We start from the raw sequence: 25716 nt of genomic DNA, 5'->3' as shown, positions 1-25716 counted from the left end.
GGAGAGGGGCGCCCCAACGGGGCTTGGGCTTCCCAACAGGGCTGTGGCCTCCCTGGGGGCCCCAGATGGACCTAAGTAAAGGGGGTCCTGCTGTCTGTATCGGCAAGGCCTGTCTGGGACTGTGTTCCTGTCGGCTAAATAAACCTGCTGCTTTACTGCCTGGCTGAGAGTCCCGGTGACTGGCAGGAAGCCGGGGGGTGCAGGGCCCTGACTCCCCCACCCTCCGTGACAAGCTCCCATTGGCTGCAGTGCTTGGGGCAGTGTGCAGCGCCCCCTGGCTGCTCCTACGTGTAGGAGCTGGAGGGGGGAAATGCTGCTGCTTCCAAGAGCCGCCGGGAGCAGAGAAAGCCCTGGCCTGACCCCAGCCCCGGCGGGAGCTGTGGAACAGGGCAAGCCCCCAGATGGGAGCTCAAGGGCCGGATTAAAACATCTGGGGGCCGGTTGTGGCCCCCGGGCCATAGTTTGCCCATCCCTGCTCTGAGCTCCCAGGGGACCAGGGGACCGGCTCCTGTGACAGGTGGGCTAGCCCAGGTCGGACCGGCTCTCCAGCAGCTGGGCTCCGGCAGGGCTGTCTGAGCCCTTGCTACTCTCTCCTTACCCGCTCCAGTGTGGGGGAGCCGCCCCCCCCGGGCAGCGGCTGATCACACTCCTGTCCCAGCTCCCGGCTGCAGCAGCCCAACGCTGATCTCACGAGATTCCTGGATCCCCGGGCCAGCGGGGCGCATGCTGCCCGTGTGACCCCGTCTATCGCCCAGGCCAGAGACCGCCCCCCACAGCCCCTAGAGCGGAGCTGCTGGACAAACCTTGAATGGTGGCCAGGGATGGACAATTCCCCACAACCCCTGGTAACTCCTCCACATGGCGAACGGCCCGGCCTGTTACAACCGTGCCCTCGCTGCAGCTTCCAGCCCCGCACAGGTTCCTCCTTCGGCTGCACAACCCCGCCCCCTCTAGCCAGTCTCCCTGCCCGTCTCGGCCCCCGGGACAGTGCCTGGTGGGGCTGGGACCATTTAACCAGTGACTCGACCCCTCGGCTCCCGGCTGGCCGCCCAGCCCAGATTCCCCTGACGGGGGCACCTCCCTGCTCAGATCATCCACAGCCCTGGGAAACCAGCCAGGGGCGGGTGAAGCCACCCTTGCCAGGCCCTGCCCCGCGCCCCCACCCTGCCCCGCTGCCCTCCCGGCCGGAAGGAGGGGCAGGTGGAGGCATGACCATGTTCCTCGTGATTTATTAACAAACAAACCCAGCAACCAGCAAAGGGTGCTGACAGGGACAGTTAAAATGGCCGAGCGGCTGATGGTGCCCGGGGGGAGGCCCAAGGCACAGGCCAGGGCACCCTGAGCGGAGGGTGGGGACCAAAGTCCCCAGGCCCTGACCATGGCATTGGGGGGGCAGGAGCATGGGCCCCCCAGCAGTCTCCCCGTTATAGCCGCAAGGCAGCCTGGCACCCTGGGCCAGGAGGGGCGGGCACTGCCACCCCCTCAGCTCTGGGAGGGCCTGAGCGGCTTCTCGGCCAAGGTGAGGCGCCAGAAGAAACTAGCGAGGGTGGAGACGCCCTTGGGGGAGGCCGTGGGGGAGACAGGGCCAGCCTGCCCCTCAGCCCCCGGGGAGGGCGCCTTCTTACGGAAGAGGCTGGGGAAAGAGCGGGAGGGGGAGGTGTCGAGGGAGCAGCCCACGGCCTTTGGCGAGGCCCCAGGGGACGGGAGCCGTTCAGGGAGCCAGGACATGAGGCCCCCTTTCCTGCCCACAGGGGTAGCAGGGGGCCCTGGCGGGGGGGCAGGCGCTGGGCCCAGGGAGTCCTGGGGCTCGGGGTGGGCTGGGAGGATGGCGAGTGTGTGGCGCCGGCTTAGGTGCCTCTGGCCGGTCTCCCTGGTTGAGGGCTCCGGCAGGGCAGCCCGGTCGGGGCGCACCCCGGCCCCCAAGTCCAGGCTGCCGCAGGGCCCGGTACGGAGGCCCCGGGGGATGCGGCTCCGGCGGCACAGATGGGGCGTGCGCATCAACAGGAAATCGAGCTCCACATCCTGCAGCTCCGGCTCCTGCGCCGAGCACGTGGCGATGGAGCGGCGCTTCTCCTGCCGCTGTCGCTCCAGCTGCTGCCGGCGCTGCTCGGCCTGCTCCCGTGCACGGTTCTCCTGCGGGAAACAGGGCTCAGGGACAGGCCCCCAGCCGACCCCACTCCCTCCCCGTGCTGGGAGAGAACCCAGGAGTCCTGGCCCCCAGCCCTCCTCTGCCCAGCAGACCCCACTCCCTCCCCGTGCTGGGAGAGAACCCAGGAGTCCTGGCCCCCAGCCCTCCTCCGCCCAGCAGACCCCATTCCCTCCCCGCGCTGGGAGAGAACCCAGGAGTCCTGGCCCCCAGCCCTCCTCCGCCCAGCAGACCCCACTCCCTCCCCGCGCTGGGAGAGAACCCAGGAGTCCTGGCCCCCAGCCCTCCTCCGCCCAGCAGACCTCACTGCCCACACAGCACCACGACAGAACCCAGACTCTCATCACTAGACCCCACCCCACTGGAGGAGTGACAGCGGTGTTATGAGCACGGCCGTCCGGAAGCGCCCCCCGAAGGCGTGCAGCACTTGGGGGGCAGGGGAGGTACAGGGGGATACAGGGGGGTTCAGGGGGTACCTGCACGGCCGTCCGGAAGCGCCCCCCGAAGGCGTGCAGCACTTGGGGGGCAGGGGAGGTACAGGGGGATACAGGGGGGTTCAGGGGGTACCTGCACAGCCGTCCGGAAGCGCCCCCCGAAGGCGTGCAGCACTTGGGGGGCAGGGGAGGTACAGGGGGATACAGGGGGGTTCAGGGGGTACCTGCACAGCCGTCCGGAAGCGCCCCCCGAAGGCGTGCAGCACGGCACACACCTCCTGCAGGCAGAACAGAGCCTCGTCCTCGCAGTAGAAGTCGCGCAGCGTGGCCGTGTCCTGGCGCAGCCGCTCCAGCTCCGCCTGCACCGTGCCCAGCTCCGCCTGCGCCAGCTGCAGGAAGGGCTCCAGCTGCCCCGGGCCCAGCTCCGGCAGGCTGCCGCGGGCCCCCGCCAGGCGTTCCCCCAGGCCCTGCAGCTCCGATGCCACCTCCTGCTCCTGGATCCTGCGCACGTGGACGGGGCGAGGGAACCCATCAGCTCCATGATGCCCCATCCGCCCCCCCACCCACTGGGGCAGGCCCATGAGGCTCCAGCCCCACACTGGGGAGAGCAGAGACCCTGCCCCGGGGCAGAGTCGGCCCCAGACCCCAAGGGCAGAGGGGCCCACAGGGTACAGCTCTGGGGGCTGGAGGGGGAGCTCACCGTGACGCCAGCCCCACGTGCTCCAGTTTGCTTGGGAAATCCAGCAGGCTCCTGTCCTTCCGCTCAGCCTCCTGGGGCAAGAGACAGAGTGATCCCTGCCCCCCACAGCACAGCCCCCCACCCCATCCCAAAGCCCCCTACAGCAGAGCACCCCCACAACACTCCCCTGCCCCCCCACAGCACCCTCCCACCACCACCCATGCAGTAACATACGCCCCCAGCCTCCAACACTGGGAATATTTTGTTACATCTCCATGAAGCCCATGTGTGGCTTAGCTTCTCCTCTATACTGCATTGTTACCCAGTGCGGGGGGAGGGCTGTTTGCCCTCAGGTCGGACAAAAAGACATAAGTGTGGGTGTCGTCTAGCTGGCTGGGCCTCAGCCTCCGTATCATACACCTGGGGAAATTCTGCGCCAGCCACACGCTCAGAATTCACGTGCTCTGCAGATTCCCCGCCTGCCCCAAGGTCACGCAGCAATTACACCCACAAGGGGCTGCTGCGGCACCAGCATGGGCTGGGGTGGGTCCCTGGCCTCTGTTTGCCAGACGCTGGGAAGGGGCGCAGGGGATGGATCACTTGGTGACTCCCTATTCTGTTCATTCCCTCTGGGGCACCTGGCACTGGCCTCGGTCGGCCGACAGGACACTGGGCTGGATGGACCCTTGGTCTGACCCAGTCTGGCCACTCTTATGTTCTTATGCACCAGAGGGTAGTGGGCTCATGGGCCGGAGCAGCCAGCCGCGGAAGGGGAGGGGACGGAGGCTGCGTTCCTCACAGCACCCTGCCCGCGGGGCGAGGAGACACGGGATATGTGGGGGGGATGACAGAGCGGGGCCCATGGGGCTGCTGGGGTCTCACAGACTGGGGTGACAGCACTGAGGCAGGGGTTGGGGGGGGTGCAGGGACCCACGTGGAAAGGGACGGATGTGCCTGACTGATTGGGAGAAGCTTGGGGTCAGCCAGGGTCTGCATGGGGGAGGCTCCCCACCTCCCTAACTATCCCTCCCGCCCCAAAACACCTGTTCCATACTTCTCCCAGTGACACCCATCATCCCTCCAGGTTCACACCCAGGCTCCTGCCCTCTCCCTCAGCTCCTCATGACCCCGACTCCCCCAGCCCGAGGGGGCGGGAAAGCCGGTTCTGTGCTGTGATTTACATGAACTCTTACTCTGCGCGCTGTGTACGGAATCTATCGGTCAAACCCATTCCCTGGATCTCCCCATTGGCTGCCCTGTCCCAGCCACACCTGCTGGGTGGTTCGAAATAAATTACCAGAACCATCCAAACGGGCACGATGATACTGTGGTATTTTGACTAATGAAACATGCAGAATTGTTTATTTTGGGCGCAGAATCCCCCCAGGAGCGGTCCCGTGACCTAGACTTCCCCAGCTCTCTGCCGGGAGCCGAGCAGCAGGCGACAGAGCTGGGTGGGTGGGGATAAGCGTGGGCTGCGGGACGCAGTCGGGGCTCACCTGGGGGTCAGACAGACACACGGCGCTCACTGCAGCCTGGCTGGGCTCTGGCTCACCGTCAGTGCTGGGTAACCCGGCTGTGCCAACACTGGGCGAGGGGCCCGGCTCTGGGACTCGCTGGGCAGAGCTCACAGGGGGGCAGCAGGCCCAGAGGTGAAGTCTCAGGACACAGGGGACCACAAGGCTCAGCCTGGAGGAAGAGTGAGCCCCCCAGGGGGTCCAGCACACTGATGGGGTCCCCCCCAGAGACTGCTCAAAAAGTGGGGCATAACCCCAATCCTGTGGATCCGTGACAGCCCCAAGCCCCCCATCTCTCCCCCCCCGCTGCACCCCTACAACACAGCCTCCCTCCTGAGTCCCAGTTCCCCCCTCAATGCCCTGACTCTGGGGGTGAGCCCCGTTCCGCACTCACCATGGCCACAAAGTGCAGCAGGTCCACGCCTGGCTTGTTGGCCTTGGTGTCTGCCAGCCTGAGGAGAGAGGCCATCCGGAAGCCTGCGGCATGGCCAGCGTAGCCTCCCTGGCAAGGAAAGTGCATACCATGGAAACAGGTACCCCCAGCAGCCTCCCCCCTCTAACCACTAGTCCCCACTCCCCTTGCAGAGCCGGGAGAGAACCCAGGAGTCCTGGCTCCCCGCACCTCCCGCTCTAACCAATAGTCCCCACTTCCTTCCCTTCTCCCATCTTCACTTGTACTAGGGAGGCTTCAGAGACGCGTGGGGAGCGAGGCTGGAGTGGCTGTGAGAGAGGGATCTGCTGTGAGGGGTCAGGAGACACTGGCCAGGCTGCCCCCTGTGACCATGTTCTGTACGAATACTGTGTGCCTCACTTTCCCCATGTGCTGCTCGGTTAGCAGGGGGGTGGGGGGGGGGCGTTTGCTCATGGCAGAGACCCAGGTGTCACTGTGCTGGCTGGCTGGGGCCCGGGCCCACGGAGAGGCCCAGAAGACAACTGCCCGGACATTTGGCACCTAGCACCCAACGCCCAGGGATGGGCCCCCCTCCGCAGGCAGCCAGCCGGTGTGACCAGCTGGACAGCAAAGGCAGAGGAGGGGACGGGGGGTGTTAAGGATGGGTGGCACAAGGACACGCCCCTGGAGGGGGATTACAGAGGGGCCAGGGGGCTCTGGGCTCTGATCCGACCCGGCGCTAACCCAGGACTCTCTGCGCTGGGTCCCGACCCCCAGGCGCCCCCCTGCTGTTCCCACGGGCGGAGTCACTGCAGAGTCAGGCCGGGGGGTGCCTGGCTCCCTTTGGGTACAAGTCTCCTGCCGGGTCCCACCAGGGGCACTCGCTGAGGGGGCTCCCGGCGTGTCGCGGGGGCTGGGGGCTCCGAGGGTTGGCCCCTGGAGGAGGAGCCGAGGGGCTGACCCCAGCGAGTGTGACCCGGAGGGGGCCAACGCCCTGCCCGGGGCCTGCCAGGGGCTGTCCCGGAACCAGGCGAGGGCACCGTGCCATTGGATCCGCGACACCCCCTTGGCCCCTCAGACCCAGCCAAGCCCCCCCTCGGCCCAGCCCCAGAGCGGGCGCTCACCGTGTTCATGTAGTTGCCAGCTCTCAGGACCAGGCGGATGACGACGTGCAGCTCCTCGCAGCCCAGCAGCTCTGCGAAGAGGGGATGGGGGAGGTGAGTGGGGGGCTCTGCTCCAGGGGTCCAGCCCCTCCCCTGCCCTCCAAGTGCCCCTGGCCAGCCCCACACGCACCCCGAGCCGCCTCAGTCAAGATCTGGATGGAGGATTTCAGCGAGTTGAGCTGGGGGAAAAACTCCTCCTTCAGGACGAGCAGCTCCAGGCGCCGGGCGTAGCTAGGGGGAAGCAGAGCAGGTGACAGCGGGGTGGCCAGGCTGCCGAGATGCTGGGGCAGCGAGGCTGTGGGATCCAGGCCGAGCTCTGGGATCCAGCCAGGGCCTCGGCAGCCAGTTCAGCAACCAGGGGCTCCCCGAGTCCCTCGTCCACCTGCAGTGACCTCCACTTCAAACCGGGGCCTGGTCATAAGAACATAAGAGAGGCCGTCCCGGGTCAGAGCAAAGGTCCATCTAGCCCAGTATCTGTCTACCGACAGTGGCCAGTGCCAGGTGCCCCTGGGGGAGTGAACCTAACAGGCAATGATCAAGTGATCTCTCTCCTGCCATCCATCTCCATCCTCTGACGAACAGAGGCTAGGGACACCATTCTTACCCATCCTGGCTAATAGCCATTTATGGACTTAGCCACCATGAATTTATCCAGTCCCCTTTTAAACATTGTTATAGTCCTAGCCTTCACAACCTCCTCAGGTAAGGAGTTCCACAAGTTGACTGTGCGCTGCGTGAAGAACTTCCTTTTATTTGTTTTAAACCTGCTGCCTATTAATTTCATTTGGTGACCCCTAGTTCTTGTATTATGGGAATAAGTAAATAACTTTTCCTTATCCACTTTCTCCATATCACTTATGATTTTATATACCTCTATCATACCCTCCTTAGTCTTCTCTTTTCCAAGCTGAAGAGTCCTAGCCTCTTTCATCTTTCCTCATATGGGACCCTCTCCAAACCCCTAATCATTTTAGTTGCCCTTTTCTGAACCTTTTCTAGTGCTAGAATATCTTTGAGGTGAGGAGACCACATCTGTACACAAGGGGGATCCAGTGGACATAGTGTACTTAGATTTCCAGAAAGCCTGTGTACTGTGTACATCTGTACACAGTATTCGAGATGTGAGCGTACCATGGATTTATATAAGGGCAATAATATATTCTCAGTCTTATTCTCTATCCCCTTTTTAATGATTCCTAACATCCTGTTTGCTTTTTTGACCGCCTCTGCACACTGCGTGGACATCTTCAGAGAACAATCCACGATGACTCCAAGATCTTTTTCCTGATTTGTTGTAGCTAAATTAGCCCCCATCATATTGTATGTACAGTTGGGGTTATTTTTTCCAATGTGCATTACTTTACATTTATCCACATTAAATTTCATTTGCCATTTTGTTGCCCAATCACTTAGTTTTGTGAGATCTTTTTGAAGTTCTTCACAATCTGCTTTGGTCTTAACTATCTTGAGTAGTTTAGTATCATCTGCAAACTTTGCCACCTCACTGTTTACCCCTTTCTCCAGATCATTTATGAATAAATTGAATAGGATTGGTCCTAGGACTGACCCTTGGGGAACACCACTAGTTACCCCTCTCCATTCTGAGAATTTACCATTCATTCCTACCCTTTGTTCCCTGTCTTTAAACCAGTTCTCAGTCCATGAAAGGACCTTCCCTTTTATCCCATGACAGCTTAATTTACATAAGAGCCTTTGGTGAGGGACCTTGTCAAAGGCTTTCTGGAAATCTAAGTATACTATGTCCACTGGATCCCCCTTGTCCACATGTTTGTTGACCCCTTCAAAGAACTCTAATAGATTAGTAAGATACGATTTCCCTTTACAGAAACCATGTTGACTATTGCTCAAGAGTTTATGTTTTTCTATGTGTCTGACAATTTTATTCTTTACTATTGTTTCAACTAATTTGCCCGGTACCGACGTTAGACTTACCAGTCTGTAATTGCTGGGATCACCCCTAGAGCCCTTTTTAAATATTGGTGTTACATTAGCTAACTTCCAGTCATTGGTACCGAAGCCGATTTAAAGGACAGGTTACGAACCTTAGTTAATAGTTCCGCAACTTCACATCTGAGTTCTTTCAGAACTCCTGGGTGAATGCCATCTGGTCCCGCTGACTTGTTAATGTTGAGTTTATCAATTAATTCCAAAACCTCCTCTAGTGACACTTCAATCTGTGACAGTTCCTCAGATTTGTCACCTACAAAAGCCAGCTCAGGTTTGGGAATCTCCCTAACATCCTCAGCCGTGAAGACTGAAGCAAAGAATCCATTTAGTTTCTCCGCAATGACTTGATCGTCTTTAAGCGCTCCTTTTGTATTTCGATCGTCAAGGAGCCCCACTGGTTGCTTAGCAGGCTTCCTGCTTCTGATGTACTTAAAAAACATTTTGTTATTACCTTTGGAGTTTTTGGCTAGCCGTTCTTCAAACTCCTCTTTGGCTTTTCTTATTACACTCTTGTACTTAAGTTGGCAGTGTTTGTGCTCCTTTCTATTTGCCTCACTAGGATTTGACTTCCACTTTTTAAAGGAAGTCTTTTTATCTCTCACTGCTTCTTTTACATGGTTGTTAAGCCACGGTGGCTCTTTTTTAGTTCTTTTACTGTTTTTCTTAATTTGGGGTATACATTGAAGTTGGGCCTCTATTATGGTGTCTTTAAAAAGCACCCATGCAGCTTGCAGGGATTTCACTTTAGTCACTGTACCTTTTAACTTTTGTTTAACTAACCCCCTCATTTTTGTATAGTTCCCCCTTTTGAAATTAAATGAGACAGTGTTGGGCTGTTGAGATGTTCTTCCCACCACAGGGATGTTGAATGTTATTATATTATGGTCATTATTTGCAAGTGGTCCTGTTATAGTTACCTCTTGGACCAGCTCCTGCACTCCACTCAGGATTAAATCTAGAGTTGCCTCTCCCCTTGTGGGTTCCCGTACCAGCTGCTCCATGAAGCAGTCATTTAAAGTATCGAGAAATTTTATCTCTGCATTTCGTCCTGAAGTGAAATGTTCCCAGTCAATATGGGGATAATTGAAATCCCCCACTATTATTGGGTTCTTAATTTTGATAGCCTCTCTAATGTCCCTTAGCATTTCATCCTCACTATTACTGTCCTGGTCAGGTGGTCGATAATAGATCCCTAATGTTATATTCTTATTAGAGCATGAAATGTCTATCCATAGAGATTCTATGGAACATGTGGATTCGCTTAAAATTTTTACTTCATTTGAATCTACACTTTCTTTCACATATAATGCCACTCCTCCCCCTGCACGACCTGTTCTGTCCTTCTGATATATTTTGTACCCCGGAATGATTGTGTCCCATTGATTGCTCTCAGTCCACCAGGTTTCTGTGATGCCTATTATATCTATATCCTCCTTTATCACAAGGCACTCTAGTTCACCCATCTTATTATTTAGACTTCTGGCATTTGTGTACAAGCACTTTAAAAACTTGTCCCTGTTTATTCGTCTGCCCTTTTCTGATGTGCCAGATTCTTTTTTATGTGACTGTTTATCATCTGATCTGGCCCTTACATTATCCTCTTCCGTCCTCTGCTCCTGACTATAACCTGGAGATTCTCTATCATCAAACTCTCCCCTAAGAGAAGTCTGTGTCCGATCCACACACTCCTCTGCAGCAGTCGGCTTTCCCCCATCTCCTAGTTTAAAAACTGCTCCACAACCTTTTTAATGTTTAGTGCCAGCAGTCTGGTTCCACTTTGGTTTAGGTGAAGCCCATCTCTCCTGTATAGGCTCCCCCCATCCCAAAAGTTTCCCCAGTTCCTAATGAATGTAAACCCCTCCTCTCTACACCATCGTCTCATCCACGCATTGAGACTCTGAAGCTCTGCCTGCCTACATGGCCCTGCGCATGGAACTGGGAGCATTTCTGAGAATGCCACCACAGAGGTCCTGGATTTCAGTCTCTTCCCTAGCAGCCTAAACTTAGGTTCCAGGACGTCTCTCCTACCCTTCCCTATGTCATTGGTACCTACACGTACCACGACCACCGGCTCCTCTCCAGCAGTACACATAAGTCTGTCTAGATGCCTTGAGAGATCCGCAACCTTCGCACCAGGCAGGCAAGTCACCATACGGTTCTCCCGGTCATCACAGACCCAGCTATCTACGTTTCTAATAATCGAATCTCCCATTACTAACACCTGCCTTTTGCTAGCAACTGGAGTTCCCTCCCCCGGAGAGGTAACCTCAGTGCGAGAGGCAACCCCAGCACCATCTGGAAGGAGGGTCCCAACTACGGGAAGGTTTCCCTCTGCTCCCATCGACTGCTCTGCTTCCCTGGGCCGTTCTTCCTCCTCAACAGCACAGGGGCTGTCTGAGCAGAGGTGGGACAATTCTACAGTGTCCCGGAAAGCCTCATCAACATACCTGGTCCCAGCCACGCAGTGCCTGGGCAGTCTGCCCCACCAGCGCCCTTCTCTGGGAAAGCCCTGCCCACAAGAGGGACTGTGCCAGGCCAGACACACCCCTGACCTGCCTGGCTAGGGGGCCAAGCCAGGCCCCAGGAACGCAGAGCCCACCCTGTCCCCGTCCCCGTCCGGCCCCAGGAACGCAGAGCCAACCCCATCCCCATCCCTGTCCCCGGGCGAGCCAGGCCCCAGGAACACAGAGCCCACCCCATCCCCATCCCTGTCCCAGCCAGGCCCCAGGAACGCAGAGCCCACCCCGTCCCTGTCCCCATCCCAGCCAGGCCCCAGGAACGCAGAGCCCACCCCGTCCCCGTCTCCATCCCAGCCAGGCCCCAGGAACGCAGAGCCCACCCCGTCCCTGTCCCCATCCCAGCCAGGCCCCAGGAACACAGAGCCCACCCCGTCCCCTTCCCCGTCCCAGCCAGGCCCCAGGAACGCAGAGCCCACCCCGTCCCCGTCCCAGCCAGGCCCCAGGAACACAGAGCCCACCCCGTCCCTGTCCCCATCCCAGCCAGGCCCCAGGAACGCAGAGCCCATCCCGTCCCCGTCTCCATCCCAGCCAGGCCCCAGGAACGCAGAGCCCACCCCGTCCCTGTCCCCATCCCAGCCAGGCCCCAGGAACGCAGAGCCCATCCCGTCCCCATCCCAGCCAGGCCCCAGGAATGCAGAGCCCACCCCGTCCCTGTCCCCATCCCAGCCAGGCCCCAGGAACGCAGAGCCCACCCCGTCCCTGTCCCCATCCCAGCCAGGCCCCAGGAACGCAGAGCCCATCCCGTCCCCATCCCAGCCAGGCCCCAGGAACGCAGAGCCCACCCCGTCCCTGTCCCCATCCCAGCCAGGCCCCAGGAACGCAGAGCCCACCCCGTCCCTGTCCCCATCCCAGCCAGGCCCCAGGAACGCAGAGCCCACCCCGTACCTGTCCCCATCCCAGCCAGGCCCCAGGAACGCAGAGCCCATCCCGTCCCCATCCCAGCCAGGCCCCAGGAACGCAGAGCCCATCCCGTCCCTGTCCCCATCCCAGCCAGGCCCCAGGAACGCAGAGCCCACCCCGTCCCCGTCCCCATCCCAGCCAGGCCCCAGGAACACAGAGCCCACCTGTGACGGTGCTGCCCGTGGGAGCCAGCTGAGGTCACTCAATCAGGGTGAACTGCAAACCAAACGGGGCAGACAAACCCCAAACACTGGTGGTTATTCCAGTACTTAGATTTACCAACCAGCACAAAACAGCTTCTCTAGTACCTCACTGGTCACTTAGAGTCCAAACCCCGCAGCTCCCTTAAACTGCCCAGCCTCAGGCCTCCGTCCAGACACACCTGTCAGATATGATGATGATTCCTAAAAATCTTACTTCATCATATAAAAGAAAAGGTTCTTCCAATCCCAAAGGATCAGCCACATACCCAGGTCCAATTATAACTTAGATCTTATCCAAAATACACGCTATAGCCAATTCTTATTAACTAAGCTAAAATTTATTAAAAAAGAAAAAAGAGAGAGTGTTGGTTAAAAGATCAATATACAGACAGACTTGAATTCAATTCTTGAGGTTCAGATACACAGCAGAGATGAGTTTGTAGTTGCCAAAAGTCCTTTTAGAAATAGTCCAGAGGTTACAGTCCAATGTCCATATTCAGGGTGGCTCCAGTCAGTGACTGGGGATCTCAATCCTTATGGCTTAAGGTTTCCCCCTTGAAACCCAAAGCAGATCTGAGATGAAGCAGGATCGTGTCCCAGGTTCTTATACATTTCCAGCAGCCTTTCGGCCTGAGAAAACAATAGGCTTAACTCCTTCTCCCAAACATCCTGGCAATTAGCACAGAGTAATTTATCCATTAACAGTTCAGATACAGGTGACCACAACCTTCAAAGAGACACATAGACAATAACACTATTTTACTCAAGTATCCTCATAAATGTTAATATTCCTTTTTTGATCTTTGAATTAAAACTATAGCAATAGACAAGACTTGTTTGCTCAGGTCTTGTGATGTCAGCAAACATCTCCCCTTCTACCTCTAACAATGCAGACTTGCATTTCAAAGCTCTGTTCATTGACATGTCTTTCTAACCAGTCCTCAAGGTTCACCCATGGGTCAGGTCAGTCTATGAGTTAATTAACTCTTTCTGGCCCTGTCACCTTTCAATGAGATATTATATCACACTCATAACGTCACACCACCCCGTCCCCGTCCCAGCCAGGCCCCAGGAACACAGAGCCCACCCCATCCCCATCCCTGTCCCAGCCAGGCCCCAGGAACGCAGAGCCCACACCATCCCTGTCCCCGTCCCAGCCAGGCCCCAGGAACGTAGAGCCCACCCCATCCCTGTCCCAGCCAGGCCCCAGGAACGCAGAGCCCACCCCGTCCCCGTCCCAGCCAGGCCCCAGGAACGCAGAGCCAATCCCGTCCCCGTCCCCATCCCAGCCAGGCCCCAGGAACACAGAGCCGTCCCCGTCCCCGTCCAAGCCAGGCCCCAGAAATGCAGAGCCCACCCCGTCCCCGTCCGAGCCAGGCCCCAGGAACGCAGAGCCCACCCCGTCCCCGTCCGAGCCAGGCCCCAGGAATGCAGAGCCCACCCCGTCCCCCTCCGAGCCAGGCCCCAGGAACGCAGAGCCCACCCCGGCCCCGTCCGAGCCAGGCCCCAGGAATGCAGAGCCCACCCCGTCCCCGTCCAAGCCAGGCCCCAGGAATGCAGAGCCCACCCCATCCCCATCCCTGTCCCAGCCAGGCCCCAGGAACGCAGAGCCCACCCCGTCCCCGTCCCCGCCAAGCGCCAGGAACGCAGAGCCAATCCCGGACCCAGCCCCGGCCAAGCCAGGCCCCAGGAACGCAGAGCCCACCCCGGCCCCGGCCCCGTCCCCGCCAGGCCCCAGGAACGCAGAGCCAATCCCGTCCCCGTCCCCATCCCAGCCAGGCCCCAGGAATGCAGAGCCCACCGCGGCCCCGGCCCCGTCCGAGCCAGGCCCCAGGAACGCAGAGCCCACCCCGGCCCCGTCCCCGCCAGGCCCCAGGAACGCAGAGCACACCCCGGCCCTGTCCCCGCCAGGCCCCAGGAATGCAGAGCCCACCCCGGCCCCGGCCCCGCCAAGCGCCAGGAACGCAGAGACAATCCCGGACCCAGCCCCGGCCAAGCCAGGCCCCAGGAACGCAGAGCCCACCCCGGCCCTGGCAGGGCTCCAGAAGTGACCCTGGCTGTTAGGGGGCTTATTCCTTCACCCTCTCACTTCCCTGGTCCTTCTCGCGTGACCAGAGAGCAACAACACCCAAAGTCCAAAGGCGCAAACAATTCGATGTTTATTGGGGTGAACTTCCAGCAAGCATGATTCCAGTTTCCTTCCTCAGTGTCCCCCCTTCCCAGCTCTGACACCACAGAGCCTGGCCTGTGTCCCTGTTCCTGTTCCCATCCCCCCCTTTAGCAAAATATGATTTTAATTCCCCCATCCCCAGTCCCTGTTCCCATTTCCCCCCCATTCCTGATTGACTGCAGACTATATAGTAAAACCTGAGCTCTGCTTAGCTATTCCTTACCCAATCATTTTACTGAAATGTAACTAACCAATCCTAACATACTGTAACATGGTTATTTAACCAATTATATTCCACCACCTTCATTGGTTTACACCCAACAAAATTAATTATACAGCAGACAAACAATCACAGAACCAGACAGAGACCATGCAAATAAACATACAAAACAATACAGAAGTGAGGATTTCACAACTACACCTGTACAGACATAAGGGTTCTCCAGCTGTGTCTATTGATAAGTGAGTTCTTGCCAGACAGGATGCTGTCAAACTAAGTTTCCTTTTACATCTTCTAGGCTCTTCCCTTTCTCTGGAGGTGATGGAATATCAGGACAGGACTGTATTCCTAATAGCCCAATTGCACCCTATTTCAATGTGACTAGTTTGGAATGTGAGGATGTGACCAGACACTTCCCATCTTAGCTGAAGGCCTTAGCCTGTCACAGTAAGAGAAACCATTACACAGACAATGATCTTTGATTCTTTCTTTTATACCTCTGTAACTAGCTAAGTGATAAGAATATACCTAAATTCTTAAAGTATAGGCCTTTGCAGACAGGCCTGAATATCTATATCCTAACGCTGGCAACTACAGGCCAGTAAGCCCCACTTCAGTACCGGGCAAATTGGTTGAAACTATCATAAAGAACAAAATTGTCATACAGAGATGAACATAATTTGTTGGGAAATAGTCAACATGTTTTTTGTAAAGGGAAATCATGCCTCACCAATCTACTAGAATTCTTTGAGGGGGTCAACAAGCTTGTGGACAAGGGGGATCCAGGGGATATAGTGACTTAGATTTTCAGAAAGCCTTTGACAAGGTCCCTCACCAAAGGCTCTTACACAAAGTCAGCTGCCATGGGATACGAGGGAAGGGACTCTCATGGATTGGTAACTGGTTAAAAGATGGGAAACAAAGGGTAGGAATAAATGGGCAGTTTTCAGAATGGAGAGAGGTAACTAGTGGTGTCCCCCAGGGGCCTGTTCTGGGACCAGTCCTATTCAATATATTCATAAATGATCTGGAGAAAAGGGTAAACAGTGAGGTGTCAAAATGTGTAGATGATACAAAACTACTCAAGACAGTTAAGTCCCAGGCAGACTGTGAAGAGCTACAAAAGTATCTCACAAAACTGGGTGACCGGGCAACGAAATGGCAGATGAACTTTAATGTTGATAAATGCAAAGTATACATTAGAAAACATAATCCCAACTATACATATAAAATGATGGGGTCTGAATTAACTGTTACCACTCAAGAAAGATCTCGGAGTCATTGTGGATAGTTCTCTGAAAACATCCACTCAATGTGCAGCAGCATCAAAAAAGCAAACAGAATGTTAGGAATCATTAAGAAAGAAATAGATAATAGGAGAGAAAATATCATGTTGCCTCTATATAAATCCATGGGATGCCCACATCTTGAATACTGCGTGCAGAGTGGTCTCCCCATCTCAAAAAAGACATTTTGGATTTGGAAAGGTTCAGACAAGGGCAACAAAAATGATGAGGGGTGTGGAACAGCTTCTGTATGAGGAGAGATTAATAAGACTGGGACTTTTCAGCTTGGAAAAGAGGCGACTGAGGGGGGATATGATAGAGGACTATAAAATCATGAGTGGTGTAGAGAAAGCGAATAAGGAAGTGTTAAAGCAGCAAAGAGTCTTGTGGCACCTTATAGACTAACAGACGTTTGGGAGCATGAGCTTTCGTGGGTGAATACCCACTTCGTCGGATGCATGTAGTGGAAATTTCCAGGGGCAGGTATATATATGAGCAAGCAAGAAGCAGGCTAGAGATAACGAGGTAAGTTCAATCAGGGAGGATGAGGCCCTCTTCTAGCAGCTGAGGTGTGAAAACCAAGAGAGGAGAAACTGCTTCTGTAGTTGGCAAGCCATTCACAGTCTTTGTTTAATCCTGAGCTGATGGTGTCAAATTTGCAGATGAACTGAAGCTCAGCAGTTTCTCTTTGAAGTATTGTTTACTCCTTCTCATAACGCAAGAACTAGGGGTCACCAAATGAAATTAATAGGCAGCAGATTTAAAACAAATAAAAGGAAGTTCTTCTTCACGCAGCGCATAGTCAACTTGTGGAACTCCTTGCCAGAGGATGTTGTGAAGGCCAAGATTATAACAGGGTTCAACAAAGAACTAGATAAATTCATGGAGGACGAGTCCATCAATGGCTATCAGCCAGGATGGACAGGGATGGTGTCCCTAGCCTCTGTTTGCCAGAAGCTGGGAATGGGTGACAGGGGATGGGTCACTTGATGATTCCCTGTTCTGTTCATTCCCTCGGGGGCACCTGCCACTGGCCACTGTTGGTAGACAGGATACTGGGCTTGGTGGACCTTTGGTCTGACCCAGTGTGGCCATTCTTATTTTCAAGCCAGGCCCCAGGAATGCAGAGCTGTGCCAGGTGCCCAGGCTGGGGGCTCTGGCCCCGCTCGGCGTGACACCAGGCAGGCCTCTGGGGCAGCGTCGCCCCTCAGGGCACCTGTCCCCGGGCAAGGACCCTGCTCCGCTTCGGCACCTCCTGGGTCTGACCTCGGAGCGTCCAGCCCCTGCTCACCCCGGGAGCTCCCCGCAGCGAGTCCCCCTGGGCGGGACCCCTGGGGGAGCCTCACCCCCAAAGGGCCCTGCCCCCCACGCGCAGCCAGCCGTGACTCCCAGCCCGCGTGTGACAGACGGGTTCTTATCGTGGGGAGCCCAGCGCAGAACAGAGCTTGGCAGCACTGAGATCAGGGACCTTCGGCAAAGTCCATGGGGGGATCCAGAGCCCTGGGCCCTCGCCCCCAGTCCCCAACCAGGGGACTGACTCGCTTCCAGCTGCCCGGCCTCCATCACGCCCGTTGCCCTCCTCCCTCCTTTGTCCCTTCCCGGGTCCAGCAGGTCACCTGGGCTGCACCAGCCCCCCTTGCAGAAGAAGGGACCCGGCCAGCAGCTGCCAGGCTACGAGTGTCGGCTGTTCTCTGCAGCCCGTCAGCAGTCGCACCTGCTCTCTCTCTAGGGGTGTCTGCAACAATCACACCCCCTTGAGCAGCACGTGGGGAAACTGAGGCACACACAGGGTTCAGCCAAAACATTAAGACCATTCTCACTTCATTACAAAAGCCCAGTCCTTCCCCGGCTGAGCCGGGCCCTGGGGACACGGAGCCCGGCTTGTCCTGGATCACTTACAACCCTCCAACATCACACATTTGCTACATCTGTAGCCAGAACAGGTCTGGTTTCAGCCCTGGCCGTGGGTCGTGCCCACCTCTACCCAGAAAGCTCTGGGGCCAGGGGAGGGCAGGGGTCCCAGGGGAGCTGGGAATGACGCGCCCGGGGGAGAGGAGTCAGCCATCACCCCAACCCTGCCCCACAGAATCCCCATCAGTACTCAGCCCCCTACCCCACAGCCCCCCATACTGGGAGACATCCCCTGCGACGGAGCAGGGCGGATTTGACCTGGGAATGTTGCAGGGAGGTTACACTGGGGGTGAGAAGGAAGCTACCTGAGCCGTAACCTGAGCCAGGAGGGGGGTTGGGAGAAGTGACACCTTCTGCCCTGGAGACTGAACAAAGGAAGGAGGAGCAGGGGGAGGGGGCAGAGAGCTGCTGGAGGGATTTTTGGTTTCAGTTTGGGGCTGGGGGGTGCAGCACAGAGAACCCCAAGGCTGGGGTCTAAGCCCCCTGAACCCCCAGAAGGACATAGAATCTCAGGGTTGGAAGGGACCTCAGGAGGTATCTAGTCCAACACCCCCAATAATAATTGGAGCTATGCCAATCTCCTAGAACTGGAAGGGAGCTCGAAAGGTCATTGAGTCCAGCCCCCTGCTTTCACTAGCAGGACCAATTTTTGCCCCAGATCCCTAAGTGGCCCCCTCAAGGATTGAACTCACAACCCTGGGTTTAGCAGGCCAATGCTCAAACCACTGAGCTATCCCTGCCCCCAATGACTGAGGGGTCCTGGTTGTGCCCACAAGCTCTGCTGTAGCCTGCGTTCCTATTGTCCAATAAACCTTCCATCTTACTGGCTGGCTGAGAGTCACTGTGAATTGCGGAAAGTGGGGGGTGCAGGGCCATGACTCCCCCCCACTCCGTGACACGCCCCCACAGCCACCACCCTGCTCCCCCCAGCGCCCCCGCTGGGTGCCCAGAGCTCTCACCTGGGAACCCCCACAAGCAGCAGCGAGAAGGCCTCGGCGTCCGAGAGCTGGCTCCAGGGGCCCTGGAACGCCCTCAGTTTTTTGACCTGCTGGGACAGAGCCGGGGAGCGTTAGCCCGGGGAGCTGCCGCAGGGACTGGGCTGCCTGCGCCCTCCCTGTCCCCTCACCTCGTCTGCGTCGGGCAGCATCTTGCACAGCTCCAGCAGCTTCTCAGCCCCGTACAGGGCACCAGCGCCAGCCCGGAGATCGGCCACGATCTGCTGCACAGGCCTGGGGGGCGGAAGAAATGTCAGCTCAGCCTGGAGACCAGCCCCCAAGCAGCCCCAGACCCCCACCCCTCAATCCCTGCCCCCAGGAGCCTCACCATCCCCACCCCCCACATGAGGGGGTCTATGGTGCAGCTTGGGGCTCCCCTCCCACTGCCAGCTGCTCCCTGTCACGGAGTGTGGGGGAGTCAGGACCCTGCACCCCCGGGCTCCCTGCCGAGTCACCAGGACTCTCAGCCAGCCAGTAAAACGGAAGGTTTATTGGACAACAGGAACGCAGGCTACAGCAGAGCTTGTGGGCACAGCCAGGACCCCTCAAACTGGTCCTTCTGGAGGTGCAGGGAGCTTAGATCCCAGCCTTGGGATTCCCTGCACTGCACCCCCCAGCCCCAACCGAAACTGACCCCCCCCCCTCTCCAGCCGGCTCCCTGCCTTTGTCCAACTTCCCGGGCAAAGGTGTTCACCTCACCTCCCCCCTGCCTGGCTCAGGTTCCAGGCTCAGGTCCTGTCCATCACCCAGAGTCCTCCCCGGCTCTCCCATCCCCCACACAGACAGCCCCTACTCCATCACATCTCTCCCCCCTTCGAGACTGAACTGAGCGGGGTCACTCTGCCCAGTGACCCGGGGAAGTTCAGGGTCCCCTCTCCGGGACAGCGCGTCTGCTATCAGGTTGGCACTTCCCTTCACGTGGACCACGTCCATGTCATAGTCCTGCAGGAGCAGGCTCCACCTCAGGAGCTTGGCGTTGGCTCCTTTCATCTGGTGCAGCCAGGTCAGAGGAGAGCGTTCGGTGTACACGGTGAAGTGGCGCCCAAAGAGATATGGCTCCAGTTTCTTCAGGGCCCACACCATGGCCAGGCATTCCTTCTCGATGGCCGCGTAGTTCTGCTCCCGGGGTAGCAACTTCTTGCTCAGGTACACGATGGGGTGTCTCTCCCCCTTTTCATCCTCCTGCATCAACACCGCCCCCAGGCCCGTGTCTGAGGCGTCGGTAAACACCATAAAGGGCTTGTCAAAATCTGGGTTTGCCAGAACTGGGCCACTGAGCAGAGCCTCCTTCAGCGCCTGGAGAGCCTTCTGGCACTGCTCGGTCCAGACCACCTTGTCTGGCTTCCCCTTCTTGCACAGCTCAGTGATGGGGCGGCTATGGCACTAAAGTGGGGCACGAACCTCCGATAGTACCCCGCCATCCCAATAAAGGCCTGGACCTGCTTTTTGGTCTGGGGAGCGGGCCAGTCTCTGATCGCCTCCACCTTGGCCGGTTCCGGCTTTCGGCAGCCGCTCCCCACCCGATGGCCCAGGTAAGATACTTCAGCCATCCCCACCTTGCACTTCTCAGCCTTTACGGTTAACCCCGCCTCCCGGAGTCGGTCCAGCACTTGTCTAACCCGGGACACGTGATCCTCCCAGGTCTGGCTGAAGACGCAGATGTCATCAATATACGCCACGGCAAAACTCTCCATCCCCCTCAGTAGCTGATCCACCAGGCGCTGGAAGGTGGCCGGCGCTCCCTTGAGGCCAAAGGGCAGGGTCAGAAACTCGTAGAGCCCCAGAGGGGTGATAAAGGCCGATTTCAGCCTGGCATCTGCGTCCAGCGGCACTTGCCAGTAGCCCTTGGTAAGATCCATGGTGGTGAGGTACCGAGCGCCTCCCAGCTTGTCTAGGAGCTCATCAGGCCTTGGCATGGGGTAGGCATCAGATACGGTGATGGCATTGAGCTTCCGATAGTCCACACAGAACCGGATCAACCCATCCCTTTTGGGGACCAGCACCACTGGTGAGGCCCAAGGGCTGGAAGACGGCTGGATCACCCCCAAAGCCAGCATGTCCCTGACCTCTCTTTCTAGGTCCTGAGCAGTTTTCCCTGTGACTCGGAAAGGGGAGCATCTTATAGGGGGATGTGACCCGGTCTCCACCCGGGGGACAGTCAAATTAGTGCGTCCAGGCTGGTTGGAAAACAGCTGTCGGTACAGATGTAGCACCCCTCTGATCTCAGCATGCTGGGCCGGGGTCAGCTGATCAGAGAGGGGAATCGCCTCCAGGGGGGAACCAGCTTTTGTCCCAGGGAATAGATCCACTAAAGGGTCATCTCCCTGCTACTCCCAATGTCCACACACAGCCAACACCACATTCCCCCTGTCATAATATGGCTTCATCATATTCACATGGTACCCGGCAGTGGTGCGCCCGGTTCGACAGCTCCACCACATAGTTTACCTCATTTAGTTGCTTGACAACCTTGAAGGGCCCTTCCCAGGCGGCCTGGAGTTTGTTCTTTCTCACGGGAATGAGAACCATCAATTGATCCCTGGTGGCGAAGGCGCGGGTCCGCGCTGTGCGGTCGTACCAGACCTTCTGCTTCCTCTGGGATCGGGCCAGATTCTCCCTGGCCAGGCCCATGAGCTCAGCAAGTCTTTCTCGGAAGGTCAGGACATACTCCACCACTGACTCTCCATCAGGAGTGGCCTTCCCCTCCCATTCGTCTCTCAGCAGGTCCAGGGGCCCCCTTACCCGCCTTCCATACAACAGTTTGAAAGGCAAAAACCTGGTAGACTCCTGGGGTACCTCCCTGTACACGAACAGCAGGTGAGGTAAGTACTTGTCCCAGTCCTGCGGGTGCTGGTTCATAAATGTTTTTAGCATCATCTTTAGCGTCCCGTTGAACCTTTCCACCAGCCCGTTGGACTGGGAGTGATACGCTGAGGCCCAGTTGTGCCGGACCCCACATTTCTCCCACAAGCACCGGAGCAGGACCGACATGAAGTTGGACCCCTGGTCTGTTAAGACTTCCTTGGGAAACCCCACTAGGCTGAAAATGGTCAGCAGCATATCTGCCACAGTGTCTGCTTCGATAGAGGACAAGGCCACCGCCTCGGGGTAGCGAGTGGTGAAATCTACCACCACCAGAATGTATTTCTTCCCTGACCAGGTCGCCTTGCTGAGAGGTCCCACTATGTCCATGGCCACCTTCTGGAAAGGTTCTTCTATGATGGGTAAAGGCCTCAAAGCCGCTTTCCCTTTGTCCCGGGCCTTCCCCACGCTCTGGCAGGGGTCACAGGATTGGCAGTACTGTCGGACATGGGTAAAGACCCCAGGCCAGTAAAAGTTCTGAAGCAGCCTCTGCCTGGTGCACCGGATTCCCTGGTGCCCGGCGAGGGGGATGTCATGGACCAGGTACAGGAGCTTGTGGCGAAACTTCTGGGGAACCACCAGTTGCCTCCTGATCCCCCATGACTCCACCTCCCCGGGGGGAGCCCATTCTCGGTACAGGAACCCCTTCTCCCACAGAAACCTCTCCTTGCAACCTCTCCTCATGGTCTGTACTGCACTGAGGTCGGCCAGGTCCCTTGGCCTCCGCAAGGAGGGATCTTTCTGCACCTCGGCCTGGAACTCAGCAGCTGGGACAGGGATGGGGACCTGCTCTCTCTTGTCGGCTGGGTCAGGAGCCACAACCCCCCTGAGCCGTGTCCTTGGGTGTTCCCTCCCCACCAGGGTAGGGTTTTGTGCCTCCGGGGTGACGTCCTCCCCAAGGTCAGGGCGTAGGGCCCCTCGCCGGCTCTGGGTCACGACTAAGGTGTTCTGGGGGTTGCTTGCCCAGTCCTCCAGGTCCCCCCCTCCCCCCAACACCTCAGTGGGCAAATGGTGGTGCACCCCCACCTCCTTGGGGCCCTCCTTGTCCTCCCATTTCAGATGCACCCTCGCCACGGGCACCTTGAATGGGGTCCCCCCCCATCAGGGTCAGGAAGGTGTTGGGCACCACCTGATCTGGGGCCACCACCTCGGGCCGGGCCAGCATCACCTCAGCGCCCTTGTCCCAGTATCCATAGACTTTCCTTCCATTCACCTCCAAGGGAACAAGGCACTCGCTTCGCAGGGACAGCCCTGCGCCCACCCTGTAAACCGAGAACCTTGAGTCCGGGGCACTGGGACTGTATGTGGCCTCACTGGCCACAGTAATAGCAGACCATGTCCCGTGGGTCCCCTCGAACTGGTTGGTTGGCCCTGGCGCTGGGTGTTCCCCTTGGGAGGGGGTTCTCCATATTCCCCCTTTGGGAGGTCCCAGGGTGACTCTCTCTCGGCATCACGGCAGGCCTGTTCCTTTGGGGCTCCTCCCTGCCACCTCCTGACCGGCTCTTCACAAACTCATCGTCCAGCCGCCCTGCATGTCGAGGGTTCTCCGGCTTTGAGGTCCCTCAACCACAGCCTCAGGTCGGATGGGCACCGCTCATACAGCTGCTCCAGTACCAGCAGTTTAACCAGGTCCCCCTTCGTCTGGGCCTCATTTGCCCACCTGCTGGCGTATCCCTCCATGCAGACGGCTAGTTGCAAATATGAGACTTCAAGGGTTTTACGCTGGCTCAGGAACCTTTCCCGGTACATCTCAGGAGTCAGCCCAAACTCGCACAGCAGGGCCTTCTTGAATACTTCGTAGTTCCCTTTCTCCTCCTCTCCCAGTTGGTGGTACAATGCCACGGCTTTGGGGTCCAGCAAGGGGGTGAGAACCCGGAGCCTGTCTGCAGGATCTACCTGGTGCAGCTCGCAGGCCATCTCAAAGGCATCCAGGAAGTCATCCATGTCCTCCCCCTCCTTACGCTGGGCCAGGATGCACTTAGAATCATAGAATCTCAGGGTTGGAAGGGACCTCAGGAGGTATCTAGTCCAACCCCCTGCTCAAAGCAGGACCAATCCCCAAATGGTCCCCTCAAGGATTGAACTCACAACCCTGGGTTTAGCAGGCTAATGCTCAAACCACTGAGCTATCAAAGCTCCGTGCAGTCCTGGGCCCCCCTTCACTCACTGCAGTTGGGGGCTTGCTGCTCCTCAGCTTGGCCAGCTCCAGTTCATGCTGCCTGTGTCTCTCTTTCTCCTCCCGGTCATGTTCCCTCTGTCTCTCACGATCCTCCAGCTCTCTCAGTTATAGCTCTTTCTTCCATTCCAGCCGCTTCCGCTCCACGGATGCTGAGCGTCGCCGGGAGGATCCCTGCTGGCCGGGGGTGTCACGGTGCCCTCGGTATTTGCTGGGCTCCTCCCCGCCCTTCCCCTAGGCAGAGGAATGGGGGGGTCTCGGGAAGCCCTCAGCAGCCGGCTGACCACTCCCAGCGGGGACAGACACTGGTGCCTGCGCTGCATCTGCCCGGCTGCTTCCCTCAGAGACAGGGACCGGTTCATTCACGCGATCACCCTCCTCCAGCTGGGTAATGAGCTGGTCTTTGGTGAGCTTCCCACAGTGCAGCCCCCTCTGCTTGCACAGCTCCACCAGCTCGCACTTACGCCACTTGGCAAACCTCTTCCTGCTGGCCACTCACAGGCCGGGATGCTCGCCGCTCCCCACGGTTTCCAGGGAGACCCCTCGTGTGCCAGTCCTTGAGGTCACCCCCTCTCTGCCAGGGTCGAGCTGCAGACTCCTCCGCCCCTGGGACCGCTCACTGCGATCCCCCGGGGGACCCTGTTACTGCAAAAGTCCTTCTCTCTGGTCACACACTCCTGGGGTTAATTACCCCTGAAATCGCCCCTTCGCGTTACTGCTCCCCAGTCACTTACTACAGGAAGCACCATCCACGGGGTGCAGTAGATCCCACCGCTACCACCAGTTGTCACAGAGTATGGGGGAGTCCGGCTCTGCGCCCCTCTTCCTGGGACCCACAGTGACTCTCAGCCAGCCAGTAAAACGGAAGGTTTATTGGACAACAGGAACGCAGGCTACAGCAGAGCTTGTGGGCAGAGCCAGGACCCCTCAATCTGGCCTTTCTGGGGGTGCAGGGAGCTTAGTTCCCAGCTTGGGATTCCCTGCACTGCACCCCCCAGCCCCAAACCGAAACTGGCCCCCCCCTCTCCAGCCGGCTCCCTCCTTTGTCCAGCTCCCCCCTCCCCCCTGCCTGGCTCAGGTTACAGGCTCAGGTCCTGTCCATCACCCAGAGTCCTCCCCGGCTCTCCCATCCCCCACACAGACAGTCCCTACTCCATCACATCCCCCCAACCCTGACCCTGCTCCCTTCGGCTGGCCTGAACCTGGTCACTGTGGTGCCAGGCAGCTCCATCCCACCCCTGCCTGTTCTTACCTCTTAAACTGCTTCAGAAATATCTCCAGATTCAGGATCTTCTTTGAGTCGAGGAGAGAGACCTGGGGAGAGGGGTGGGGGGAAGGGTGGGGTGAGCATGGGGAGAAGAGAGAGGGGAGGGGGAGGGGACAAAGACCAGCTCTGAGACACGCAGCCCCCGGGGCTGGGGGCAGTTCAGCCTGGCACAGCAGAGTATCTCGGGGGGGGGGGCAGGCTCTGCTCCTACAGAGCCCGGCCCAGCCCCTCGGACCCACAGGAGGGATGGGGGTCAGCCCCAGGCAGGGCGCAGCATGAACCCCCCCTCGCTCGCCCCCCCATGGGGAGCAGCACCTGAGGAGCCCGCAGGACAAAAGCAGGGGCCAGCCCGCCAAGGGCCTGTCCTGGGCTGAGGATGCAGCACGGAGCCCGGGGAGACGGACGGACCCCAGACCCCCGCGGGGCCAGCCTCGACCCAGGCTCACCTGGCCCTGGGGCCGGCCCAGCAGCAAGGGCCCCCGCGGGCCCCAGCCCGGCTGCTCCCCAAACAGCTCCTCCAGGTGCGCCACGTCCAGGGGGGTGCGGTCATGCCGGCTGCTGGCCGTCCACACGCTGGGGCGCCCGCGCACCCGCTCCGCCGGGATCACCGTCCAGTGGAAGCTGCGCAGCTTGCTGCGGCGTGGGGCGGGCATCAGCGCGTCCCCTGGGGGCGGGGGGATCCCAGGGGCAGGGGCCCCGGGCAGGGGTGGGGGGACTGGGGGAGCAGGGGCCACGGATGTGGGGACTGGGGAAACGGGGGCCACAGGCAGGGGTGTGGGGACTGGGGGAGCGGGGGCCCCGGATGTGGGGATTGGGGAAATGGGGGCCCCAGCTGTGGGGACTGGGGCAGTGGGGGCCCTGGGCAGGGCGACCGGGGGGACTGGGGGAGTGGGGGCCCCGAGCAGAGGG

The 25716-nt window shown here is 58.4% G+C and overlaps 1 protein-coding gene across 3 annotated transcripts; it reads right to left on the bottom strand.

The window, feature by feature from the left end:
* Window positions 1-1013: 1013 nt before the first annotated feature.
* Window positions 1014-25501, bottom strand: LOC123374982 (FH2 domain-containing protein 1-like). 3 transcript variants are annotated; one of them, XM_045025482.1, is made up of 10 exons: window positions 25254-25501; window positions 24793-24854; window positions 18634-18736; window positions 18467-18555; window positions 6461-6561; window positions 6292-6362; window positions 5171-5278; window positions 3281-3351; window positions 2856-3081; window positions 1014-2133 (listed from the first exon to the last, which is right to left on the bottom strand). In XM_045025482.1, exons 1-10 carry the CDS (start codon window positions 25458-25460, stop codon window positions 1483-1485), a joined length of 1689 nt encoding a protein of 562 aa, XP_044881417.1. In that variant the 5' UTR covers window positions 25461-25501; the 3' UTR covers window positions 1014-1482. The 3 variants fall into 3 exon arrangements, with proteins under 3 accessions (XP_044881417.1, XP_044881397.1, XP_044881408.1); XM_045025462.1 differs by having other exon boundaries at window positions 1015-2133; window positions 2805-3081; XM_045025473.1 differs by having other exon boundaries at window positions 1017-2133; window positions 2805-3081; window positions 18467-18552.
* Window positions 25502-25716: the final 215 nt, after the last annotated feature.

The sequence above is a fragment of the Mauremys mutica genome, chromosome 1, assembly GCF_020497125.1.
Source record: "Mauremys mutica isolate MM-2020 ecotype Southern chromosome 1, ASM2049712v1, whole genome shotgun sequence".
Lineage (NCBI taxonomy): Eukaryota > Metazoa > Chordata > Testudines > Geoemydidae > Mauremys > Mauremys mutica.
Note: the sequence above shows the minus strand (reverse complement) of the source record. Positions and strands in the feature narration are given on the sequence as shown.